General features: G+C 45.2%; 1 protein-coding gene across 5 annotated transcripts in view; it reads left to right on the top strand.

The window, feature by feature from the left end:
* The first annotated feature begins 9487 nt into the window (after positions 1–9487).
* Positions 9488–12584, top strand: part of NKTR (natural killer cell triggering receptor) — a 37449-nt gene continuing 34352 nt past the window's right edge. For all 5 annotated transcript variants that reach the window (XM_085050132.1, XM_085050131.1, XM_085050129.1 and 2 more), the window contains exons 1-2: positions 9488–9540; positions 9777–9856. In XM_085050132.1, coding sequence (XP_084906258.1) covers positions 9799–9856 — 58 coding nt within the window. In that variant the 5' untranslated portion in view covers positions 9488–9540; positions 9777–9798. The remainder of the gene's footprint in view (positions 9541–9776; positions 9857–12584) is intronic.

Here is a 12584-nt window from a genome sequence, read left to right as displayed (position 1 = left end):
CGGGCAGGGACACCTCCCACTGTCCCAGGTTGCTCCAAGCCCTGTCCAACCTGGCCTTGGACACTTCCAGGGATCCAGGGGCAGCCACAGCTTCTCTGATCACCCTGTGCCTTACAGAAACTTTCCCATCTTGCTCCCACATCCATTAAGACCTCATTGCAGCTTGATCTAGAGAGCTGCTTCCTGAGCAATGCCCACACACCCCCTGCATCCTGCAGAACAAATCCTGGAGGATATTTGGTGGGTATTAAGCAGGGAAGGATGTAGAAAATGGCAATGTGCTCACATTTGCACAAATCCCAGAAGTCAGGGAGGCAGGTTCAGGCTTACAAGTGGTTTCAATGTTGTTTTCTCAATTTTCCTCCGAAGAGCCCACATTTCACTGCCCTCAGCAAATGATGCCTCTGCTCACAGATATTGTTTCTCCCAGAAACCTCCCTTCTAGGACAAAGCTCATCCAACCGTGGCAGCTACAGCATTCCCGTTACGCCTAATCCAAATTAACTTGTCTCAGTTTTCACACATCACATACCACCAGTGCTTGTAACAGCCCATAAAACCACGAGGGAGAGACCAGAGCATGGGGAAAATTATTTGGAAAGTCTGCTCCATTAGGGAGAGAACAAACCAGAAGAAAATCGTTGGCCAGAAATGGGCTGTGTCCCCGAAACATGATGTTTGCTGGGAACATTCATGCTGACTTTTGCAAATGCTGCAATTACTGTCTGGCTGCCCTAAATAGTCACATTTATCTCGGGAGACTTTCTCTGCTCTGTGTGATTTTTCACTGCTCTTCCTCTGAGCTGTTTGCTCCCCGGCAGAGTTGTTTACATGCTCGTTATTTTTATGGGTTTCCCCTTCATTTCCCTGTAAGTAGAACAGCAAATAAAAGGTGTGGAGAGGGTGTGAGCAAATTCCTGCCAGGGGTCAGCGGCAGCTCAGTCAGGCCAAGCAGCAGAAGGTGGTTTCTGACAGCAGGTTCATCCTACAATTGTTTGAGACAAGTAAACGGCTGAGGTTGAATTTAGAGAAGGAAAATGATCGATGTGGTGCTCTGGCAGGAAAACAGGAAGAAAATTAAGGCAGAGACAGAGTTTTCTTTCAAGAAATGAATTGTTTTCACCTCAGAATTAAAGGACACATTATTCCCATTTATAATGCCAGCAGAATTTGATTCAGCCACATCTTACTTGTCAGTGCCAGCAGGGATGCAGGAGAAAACGTGGCCATGGAGATTTGATTAAATATCTTTTAATGAAGATTTCCAATTATTTTTCTTGGCTCATGTTTTAACTAGACTCAGGTGCATCAAAGTTTGGGTCAGAAATTATACTCCAAACCTTTCTTCATTCTGTGGGTTTTAGTTTGGTCACCTCTGCAGATGCTGTTCAGCAGCAATGAACTGGCCAGCACTTTACAGAATGTGGAAGAAACATTTTCTAGTGCAGGCAGGATGTAAAAGTCCAGGAATAGAGAGTCATAGAATGGAATCATAGAATCGTTCAGGTCAGAAAGGTCTTCTAAAATTGAAATTAACCATTAACACTGCCAAGGCCACCACTAAACCATGTCTCTGAGTGCCACATCTACACATTTTTTTCACATCCTTACAGGGATGGTGACTCCACCACTGCCCTGGGCATCCTGTTCCAACGCCTGACCACCTTTTCCATGATTTCCACCTTTTCCATCCAACTTCCCCTGGTGCAACTTGAGGCCCTTTTCTCTTGTTCTGTCACTTGTTACTTGGGAAAATTGACCAACTCCCACCTGGCTGCATCCTCCTGTCAGGGAGTTGTAGAGAGCAAGAAGGTCCCCCTGAGCATCCTGTTCTCTGGGTTAAACAGCCCCAGTTCCATGGGATTGAAATATAAACCTGGATCTAGGTTTACAGCTGTTTGTTGCCTCAGAATCTAAGGCTGAATCTGTGCAGCCAGTATTTTATTGATCCTGATTTATGTTTATAGACATGGTGTGATTTTATCACTCCTTCATTTACCCAAATCCATTAACATTTCCACATATGACTACCTAGTTAGATACTAACAGGCAACAATAGCTTTATGGCTGGATTTTCCCTCATTCTGTTCCTTAATTCACCATTAAAACGTCATTATTATTGTGATGGTAAAAGGCTTAGTTGTTCATTATTACTCTCCCAAAAGCCAGGCAGATCCCCTGGACAAACACTTGGCAGATTTGAGCACCAGGACTAAATCTAATAGGGTGATGCAGAATGTAACAGAAATTATTTCCCAGCTGATCCATAATCCTCCATCAGAACAGCAACATTTATCTGTCTTTGACTGACAGGAACACACGATTTGATCAGGACATCCTTGGCCAAGCTTCACCTACATGACACCTGCAACAAGATGATCTTTGAAAGGTCTGTTCCAACTCAGACTATTCTATGATTTTTGAAATCCCTCTGTGGTTTCTCACATGGGTAGTCCTAATTTCTCACCCTGGGAAGGAGGTTTTGGCATGCACTGCAAGGAGGCAGGCTGGAGGTTGGCTGCTCCCTGATTCACATTTTATTTACATGTTAACATCCAGGTTTTACTTTAAGCACCTGTCTTATCATAAGGCAAACTCTTCCTATGCAGAGGCATAAACAAGATTTTCACTACATCATGCCAGAGTTTTATATATCTCTGTCCGCCAAGATATCTTTTAGTATCAAATTAAGTGAGGCACTGAACTCCCAGCACAGATATTTTGCTGCTGCTGCAGGGAAGAGAAACTGTCATTCCCAAACAGATCGATGCAGTTTCCTGTCTCTGACAGTGGCCAGTGTTGAATGTTTCAGAAGACAATATAAATCCTTCCCTACTCCCAACCTGCTCTATCTGTAAGTGCACACAGTGCACTTAATTGTTCAATCCGGAAAAATAATATCTTCCTAACCTTAGCTGATGGTAATTGCATAGGGCTTTATTTATATCAACATCAATATTCATCTGGATGGTTATTACCAGCACTGCTACCAGGAGGCACTGCATGTTTTATTACTGCTGTTCTCTAAAGGCACTGTGCCAATCGAGGACTTCTGGCAATCCTTCATTCCTCCTATAGAAACCACCCACTCCTTTGCGGGAATCCATCCTGCCTGGATCCACAAGCCAGAATTGCATAGGGTCATGGAATCACAGAATGGTTTGGGATGGAGGGAACATTGAAGACCATCCAGTTCCAACCCTCCTGTCACAGGCAGGGATACCTTTCACAAGCCCAGGCTGCTCCAAGCCCTGACCAACCTGGCCTTGGACACTTCCAGGGATCCAGGGACAGCCACAGCTTCTCAGGGCCTCCCCACCCTCATGGGGAAGAATTTCCTCCCAGTATTGTAACCCTGCCCTCAGTCAGTTTGAAGCCATTCCCCCTATTGCTGTAACTTCATCCCTTGTCCAAAGTCCCTCTCCATCTCCCTTGTGCTGAGGACTGCAGAACTGGACAGGGCACTGCAGGTGGGGTCTCAGGAGGACAGAGTAGAGGGGGAGAATCACCTCCCTCAACCTGACCTGAATTTTTCAGTGCCCTCTTTTGTTACCAGGATTCTCTGTTCATTCCTCATTTTTGAGTGCAGGGAGCTGTTCCCTTTTGCCTGCTCAGATCTGCTGAGAATTCCCCGCCTCGCTGCAGCCATGGCTCTGCCAGGCTCTGCCAACTGCTCGGTTTTCCTTACTGGCACTGCTCTTGCTGTTATTATCACTCTGCTCTGGAGCCTCAGCTGCAGATTCACCGCTTTAACACCAGAACAAAGCACTGTAGCAATTAGTTTGACCTCCCAGCTCACAGGAGCCACTACATTTCACCCAGTTCCCCCCGTGCTGTGCCTTGAATTCTTTATTTTTGAAGCACTGGCAGCTGTATGGATTTATCCATCCCCGAGATGGCTTTGTGTGGAGTCAGCGTGGTTTCCATATGATTTAATGGTTCAGGATCAGCAGTGCATACAAATGGAGCTGCACTTGTTCCAGGGCCAATTTGGGTCTCAGAGCGATGCAGAGCTCAGCTGGTTCTGCTCGGAGCCAGCTCCAGCCTCTCTGTGCTACATGTCACACCCCTGGAAGCAGGAAGGTTGGGACAGCAGTGACAAGGTGTCCCACCAGCGCTACGTGAAGTCATTTCTGGCTCAGCACAGCAAATCGATGAATCTCTGCCGCTCTGCAGAGCTGCTTTGATGGTCCCCAGCAAATGCAGAGCCCCGAATCTCCACGTACATTTGCATCTCAGCTAATTAACAATCCCTCCTGCGAGCCACAGCGCTGGCACCGGGCTGCAGAAGCTGTCTGAGCTAAAGCTAACAAGCTCTGAAGCACCTGAGCTTCCTCAGTTTCAAGCGTTTCAAGCTGCATAACAGAGTGTTCTCAGATGGTGCTGGGTGAGAACATCGAACTGGGTTTACACGTCTTTAATAATGCAAAGGCAAAAAGGTAAATTAAACTTTAGGGGAAAAAAGAAAGGGAAAAATCTAGGGGAGAGGAATCATTGCTCCATGTTCCCCTCAAAAAGCTATTAATTAAATATTAGCTGGAATAGGAGTGATCCTGGGGATATTACACTTCATACCAAGCCTCTTGCAGGGTTGTGTGGCTGCCTCCAGCAATACACATGAATTTTCCCTTTCTACTTGCTCAGTACCATTTTCTATTTCTAATCTCTGCCTCGGTGTCACTTCTGAACAAGAGCAAGCTTTTAGGCAAAATTGCCTTCTCCCTTTTACCGACAGCAGACCGATAGAGGTTGTCAAAGTCCCTACCAAAAGCTCTCCGTTGTCACCCATTCCGGGAGCTCAGGATTTAATAGGAGAGACAAGAAGCACAGGGAAACAGATGGGAGATGGCAAGAACACAGTAACACAAACAGTCTAATTTTATTGGAAAGGGTAAAAACTCCCTTGTGCTGCTGCTCTGTAGCGTGCCCCACTTACTGGGTTTCCACGCAAGACTCCACATGCAAAAGCAGACATGGTATCATTAACCTCCGCAAGCTCCCGCGGCACCAGGTTTCACTGGTTAATTATATGCTGGAGAAACGAAGCTCTTGTTTTTGACCTAGTTTGAGTGTTACTGAGTGGGTAACTCATGTCTGATATGAGGTAATACATTTCTGCCTTTGCATGAAGAATAGTTTTGATTGCTAGCAAGACAGCAGGGTGAGGGTTTTTTTTCATATTCCTGAGTTACAGTCCCCTGAAGTAAATGAAAAAAATGATTAATCACTTTGGGGTTTGGATCAGGCCAAGTGTGATCTTGAGACATTCACAAGACACCAACCCACACATCAGGCATTTATTGGTTAAGCAAATGTAAAATCATCAACCCCTTTGTCTACACACAGTAGAATATTTTTAAAATGGAGGTATTTTTGTAAAGTTATTTAGGGAGAGCACACAGTAATGCAGGGAAGCAAATAAGCAGGTAGGCAGACAGGAAGGTTTTAGAGGTAGGGATCATCCTGCAGCAGCTCGGATGAAATCTGGATTTCAAGGCCTGAAGAAGCCACCAGTACAGGAATATTCCCTGCCCCATTAAGCAATTCACACACAATGGATTAATGAGTTGCTGATATTTCTATCACGCTGGGGCAGTCATTAACAAATTCTGTTTACTGCCTGGATAGCAGATGGGGCCACCTACTCATGCCAGGGATGGAAACACTCCTAAAGCTTCAGGGCAGGATGGGGGGATCCTCAGTAATCCTTTAGGAAGTGTGTTAGTGGTTCAGGTATTAAGTGGGTTCACAGGAAATCCCAGGGGAAAGGGAAGGCTGAGTGAAGGGAAGTGCAGGCAGCATTTGGGTGTCTGAGGTTCAGATATTCCTGTCACCTGCCCAAGTGTGTCCCCACATCCATGCTCCTTTCCAGCAAAAGCAAGTCCTAGGATAAAGGTTTTGCTTGAGATGTGCCATTTCCTCCCCTTTAGCTCTCTAAACTCAAATGCTGACCTGGGGATTTTTTAATGAAGCCCCTTTTAGCTACTTCAATTTGCTTAAGAGGTAAACTGCCTGTCAGCCTTTCACTTTTAACTTCTTGTGTGCTCAGCACTGAGGCTTGGCGTAATTAAAGCCCCTTTTCAGTTATTCCAGTCTGCAGTATTTATTTTTCATAAAAAACCCCAAAGAAATGGCTTTGCATGACTGACTGGCTGAAGGAAACACTTCAGATGCTTGTCTGTTTTTCAGTTAAGTTCTTTAATTTAAATGTAAGATTTTCTGGCTCTTATTTCATCTTTCTACACTCCAAACTTTGGTGACCCACGTGAACTGTTCTGAGTCAGCTCTCCTGGTGTCAACACTTAGCATCCCTCCTGGAGCAGAAAGATGGAACACTGAAGAGTGAGATTTTGAACAAGTAGCTGTGAATTTGTCTCACAAGAGTATTTTGAGCACCACCCCCCGAACCAAAATGCCCTAGATAATGAAAAGCTTTGTTGGAAATTTCATCTTAAGTAACAAACTAGGTAGGAAAACACTCAGCACGGAGGAGCAGTGAAGAGGTTTTTCAGGCACTCAAGCTCTCTACCAACAGCTTGTTGCTCAGAAAAAAACCTCGTTTCCCACTGCAGTCTCAGGTTCCACATATGGAATTTGCAAAAAAGATAAAGAAAAGCCTCTATAAATACCTAAACAAAAGCTGCTTAGTTCAAGCTTTCATGGCCACATGGAGACTAATAGTTATTAAGGCAATTGAAGACACTTTGGAAATTAAAGTCTGTGCCCCAATTCAAGCAGTTTTACCCCAAAGTGCCTGCAGGCTCCATAGCTGCTCTGCAGTGGCTTTTACCCTCCCATTTTAAAACCTCCCCAAGCCAAGCAGGCTCTGTCTCAGGGGAGAATGCAGCTTCCAGCCAAGATTTGTCAATGTGGATTCTTAGGCATAAATTGTACCACTAAGAAATCTCTGAAGTTGATTTGAGGTAGGATAAAGTTGGATCTGCAGATCTCGATGTGCACAAAAGTTGTGTCTTGGATTGGAAAACAACCAGGAGAATTTTAGCCTGTAAAAGGGAAGTGTTTCACAAATGTAGGGCGTATCAAACACTAGAATAATACAGAAGCAATTATTCCTAACCGTGCTGAGTGTGATCCCCCTCACACAGCCTACACCCAGAGCCACTGCCATCAAAGGGGACTTTGTCACTGCTTTCAATGGACACAGGATGTGACCAGAGCAGCATCTGCAGCAGCTCCCAGAGAGGGGCACGAGGAAAAATATCTTCATTTGTAACTCAGTGTTTCATCTTTCAAAAGACTGGCCTCAGATGTGCTTTGGGAACTCTTTTTTTGGGTATCTCTTTCTTCCACCAAGCTGCATATTTATCAGCTCTAGTCCTAGACATGATCTTGAAAGCTTATCTCCCGAGGGATCAGAACTTCTTTTCAATTTGCTTCTTTATTAAAATAATCAGGGCTTGAAATTAACTTCTTTTTTTTTTTTTACTGCTCACAATCCTTGCTATTTTTATCAAAAGTGAGCAGCACATTTCCATGTCTTTTGAGACTTTTTGCTTATTTATTTGCTCTTCTGCCTCTAGCAAGTTCATGTTCTGAGGATGGAAAAGCAAGAAACTGCAGGTGAAAGGGAATTAAAAATTTAATTGAAGATTAAGGAAATAAAGGAGATGTGCTTTCAAATTTCAATTCTGGCAAGGAAGTCCTGCAGACCTCCTGCAACTCAACTTCTCGGTAGCTTTGTTTCTCAGCTACCATGGAAAAGTGAGGCAAATAACACCCTTCTGCTTTATAAGAGCATTTCACAGCTAAATAATTTAGGACCAGACTTGCTACATTTTTTTCTTCACATTCTTTGACAGCTTATCCTATAAGTATCCCCAAGGACCAGCAAACCAGTGTGACAACTCCAGTGACAGAACTCCTGAGGGACCACTTGCACCATCATGTGTTATTAGACCTAATAAAGAATGACAGAATCTAGCTGTTAAAACTTCATGTGATGATCAAACACTATCGTGACAGCAACCATTAAACTATAGATAAATTACATCTAAAACAATCCCACTTTGCTGCATTCCCAGCTGCTAAAATATCCTGTGATTTCAGCATTGCTACTTTATTCTCAGCAGGGGGGTTTTTCTCATCTAAAACCTCTGAATTTCTCCTCAGACAAGGACATAATTGCAGATACTGCTGCCAGGTAAAATTACTGCAGAGTTCTGGTTTGTACAACTTTCAGGAAGCATTGGAAATAATTTGCTTTTTCAGTGCTGAGGACTAAATGTCCTTCCTGCTTAGAAAAATACTTCTTTCTGGAATTAATAAAGGTACTGTTACAGGAGTATTTATATAAATTAAATTAATAAACAAAACTGTTTTAAGCTTCTGGGCATCCTCAGCGTGAAGTAACTCGGCCTGAAGGATGTGTTAGGCTGAGGATTTACACTTTCCCTACACCTTCCTGAACAGTTTGACGCTTCAATTTCTCATTACTACTTCCACACTCCAGCATGGTCCAACATCCCCAACACGGAATAAATAACCTATGGCCTGCTGCAATCATTAAAATGGATTTGGTTTACATTTTTTTTGTGTTTCTAAGACACAGCAAGGCTGAGGCTGAGGGAGGGGCAGGATGATCCTGAAGCTGTCACCATCTCATCCTGAGAGGGAACCAAGAACATACTGCAGGGAACATTTTCCATACATAATCTTCTGAGGGCTTATTTATAGGCCCCCAAATATTTTTTCTTTCATGGAGAATCGTCTTAGACTCCTCAGATTAAAGGGGTGAAGGAGCTGGGGGTGTCCCTCAGCTCCACAGCCCTGAGGGGTCAGGGCAGTGAGGTACCCCCACCATGGAGGGTTATTTATTCTGTACGGGTCATTCATTGTTATTTATTCATAATATTTATTCTGCAAAGGTTGTTTGTGATGCTGTTTATTCTCGTTATGGATTCTGTAAAGCCCCTTCCTCCTCGCCGAGCCGCGTTCAAAGAGGGAGGCAAAGCAAATCTCCACTCCCACTTGTACAGAGGGGGAAAACACCACAGGGAATCGAGCCGCTATTTCCAGCATTCAAACTCACAGCCTACCACTTATAGGCAATTACACTTCCCATAGGGGGAAAGCATAAGTTAAGAGCTGGATTTTTAAATTATTTTTAAACATTTATCCCCGCGGCAATGGGGAGCTCGGTCCCGCCATGTCTAGCAGAGAGCGCAGCCCCCTCCCCTCATGGCGCCACTGCCTTCCCCCTCCATCCCGGGACAGTACGAGTTCAGAGTCGGATTTATTTTTCACACCATTATTATTATTTTTATTTAAACAGCCCTCATTTTAAACGCGGCACGGGGGAACAAGCTCCCGCCTCCCCCGGCGGCACCGCCCCCCCTGCCCCTCACGCAGAGGGCGGGAAGGCGCGGCGGGGAGGGCGGGAGCGGGCGGGGCCTGGCGCGGCCATTGAGCCCGGCCGGGTAATGGCGGCCGGGAGCGGCGGCGCCGCCTGGCGGCGGGGCGGGGGGGCAGCGGGGGCTGAGGGGGGCGCGCCGTGAGGGGACAAAGCGCCGGAGCCGCCAGGTAAAACCCGGGAGAAGGGAGCGGTGCGGAGCGATGGCAGCGGGGGGAAGGAGGGGATGGGCCGCGAGCCCGGCTGCGTGTTGGCGGCAGGAACCGCTTCCCCTCGGAGCGAGTTTCCCCCGCCGGCGGGGTCGGGGCTGAGGCGGAGCCGCCCCGCGGTAATTGAAGCCCCGGGTGAGGAGGGAGGGACGGAGGGAGGGAGGGAGCGCGGGGCTCCTTCTGTGCTTTGTGTCCAGGTGGCGAGGCCGAGGGGCGGCCATGGGGGTGCAGGACCGGCCCCAGTGCTTCTTCGAGATAGAGATCAACAGGGAGCCAGGTAAGGCTGTGCTCGGGGCTTTGGAATCACCTTTTTGCCTGAATAATGGGCCCAAGCCGCTAGCAGCGAGTTTGGCTATTGATGCGTTATTTCTGAGTTACTTTTTAATAACTTCGGATGTTTTCTGAGGTGCTGGATGCTCTTTATTCTCCTTTCCGATGGATTTTTATTTGCACACGTGAATATTAAGGTTCGGCAGGGCTGACAAACACTGTTGTGAAGGTAAAAAGCCGTCTGGTGATGTACTATACCTTTTCTGTTATACCTTTGTTAGGCCAGTTCTGTAAACTGTGGAAAATCGGGGGAGGCTGTGAGGAAAGTGGATGTTTACTCCTATAGGTGTTTTTAATGATACAGTAATTAAAATTGGGAAGGAACTTAGGAGGTCGTCTGGGCTAGGGCTTTCCTTGTCCTGCTTCAAATGCATCTTCTGACTGCGAAGGAAGAACTGGTTATTCAGTCATAGAGGCACAGAACATCTCATCAGCTCGGCTCTTAAAAAATATAATAAATCCGGTTTTTAACTCCTATTTTCTCTCTGCAAGTGTAAGTGCCCATAGTGGTGAGCTGTGAGTTTTAATCCTGGAATAGCTGCTTGGTTCCCTCTTGTGTTTTCCCCTGTCTGTAAAGATGGGAGTGGAGATTTCCTCCCGCATCTCTTTGAACACGCGTTTATCGATGCATATTAGTTGTCTCGCACATACTCCGTGCTTTATCTTGCTACCACTTGTCTCCGGAAAAATGAATGTATGTGATGGCTTCATTACGCTTTCACTTTCATTTTCTGCTTCAATGTCTCTCTGAAAACCTTTGAATTAAGAGCTTATATCTCCGGGATTTCCACATTTCAGCCGCATTCAGATGCAACTGAAACGCTTTTAGCCTTTTATTTTCACCACAGTTTCAAAAGAGAGGTTCTGTTCTAACTTCAGAGACCTGATAGGGCATATCTATAAATCTGTTGCTGTTGTAACTCCTGTCTGAGTTATTTTGATTGATAGTGTGTTTTCTGAATACTGCCAGTGAAGAGATAAGTGGTGATGTAAGTGAAGTTTTTACATCTTTCGTTGCTTTAATTTCGGGTGGAATTTGCTACGGAATGAGACAACTAAAACTGTTTCAGGTTGGTTAGGTTTCCAGTTAGGAGTGGTAGTTTGATGGGATTGATTTAGAGCAAAGACAATTCATTCTTCATCTCATTTGCTGTTAATCTTTTTTGGGTTTGGGTTTTTTTTTGTTCTGACTCCATCTGAAGTACCTCTCCCTGCGCTGTTTTCTCTGCTCTTCCTGCACAGGTTGCTGCTCTCATTTCATAATCTCTTCCTGCCTCATCCCCCCCTCAGCCTTCAGTGAAAGTGGATTACCTTATTTTCCCCCAAAACCTATCTGGGTTCGGTGACTGATAGAGCTGTCAGAGAGGAATTGCAGCGTTGGTGTTCTTGGTGGTGCAGAGCTTGGGTTACCTGGAGCAGACCCAGGGCTTTGGCTCTGTTTGTGTCTGTCTGCATTTCTGTTCTCCTGAAAGTAACAGCAATCTCCCAGCTGCACATCAAACTCACAGCCCTGCTGGTTTCATTGCACCTGACTAATGGCTTGGATTTTTGCAGGAAAAATGCCAGTTTGTACAATTGATGTTGGGACTTGTGTGCTGTCTGGGCATCCTGCTTTATTCTAGTGCCTGTTTATTAATTCACCATGTAACTCTGTCTCGGGATTTAAGGATATATTTAAAAAGCTTAAACGTTGCTCTCTTAGCTCTAAGATGACCTTCAAAAGCTGAATCAAGTGGTAAATCAGTGCCTCCAGATGACACCCAAGCACTAACTCTGAGAGATGTGCTCTCCTGCTGGCACCAGTGAGGTATTAATTTTAACTTCTAAACTGCCAGCAGATTTCCAAGTGAACATTTTGCTTACTTGACTTCAATAAATAAGCTGACGTGCTTGTTCATTTTTATGAGATGTAGGGAGAAGTGGGGAGCAGAACAGCCCTGCATTTTGTTGGTAGCCAAGAAAAAAGGCCTTGCCCCCACCCTGTGTGCACTGAAAAGCTGAACTGACATCTCCACAAAATGCAGAGAGAAGAGGATGTACCTCTTGCAGCACTGGAAGCATCTTTTTGCCTGCAGAACACAAAATTGTGTCATTTTTTTACACTGTAGGTTGCTGGGAGTCCAAAAACATTCCCCCCACGCAGCTGCCAAATCTTGGCTCTTCCCTTACAGGCTTTGCTTGCCCAGTGTGTGCCAGGATACCTGTAGCAATTAAAAGTCAGATCAGTTTTACTCTAATAAGATCCCTTGGAAAACGCAGGAGTGAATACCTTTGCTTTGGCTGTGCTTTCCGAAGCTTTATTACAGCTTTTGTGTCCATATTTTGTTACAGCTACAGTATCTTGGAATAAAACTCAGTGCCAGCTTGTACTTGCCTCTTGCAGTGGGGCAAACTTTGTTGGCTTGGTGTTTTTTAAGGCTAAATTTAGGCTGCTTTTAATATATTGCCTGTTAAGCATTTTTTTTGTGTTTTTTTTATGGATGCAGGTTGTGGCTCATAATTTTTAAAGGGCAAACGGAAGATAAATCAGGAAGAAGCATTTATTTTGATACTGGTACAAACAGTGCTTCTCCCTCCTTTTGGGTCCCCCACCAGCAGATTTGGACACAGTATGCACACAGGATTAAACTGCTTCCAGTATTCCAGGAATTTCAGGATGGCAGCAGATGCCTATT

This window comes from Lichenostomus cassidix, chromosome 2 (genome assembly GCF_008360975.1).
Source record: "Lichenostomus cassidix isolate B80296 chromosome 2, HeHo_3.0, whole genome shotgun sequence".
In the NCBI taxonomy this organism is placed as follows: Eukaryota; Metazoa; Chordata; class Aves; order Passeriformes; family Meliphagidae; genus Lichenostomus; species Lichenostomus cassidix.
Note: the sequence above shows the minus strand (reverse complement) of the source record. Positions and strands in the feature narration are given on the sequence as shown.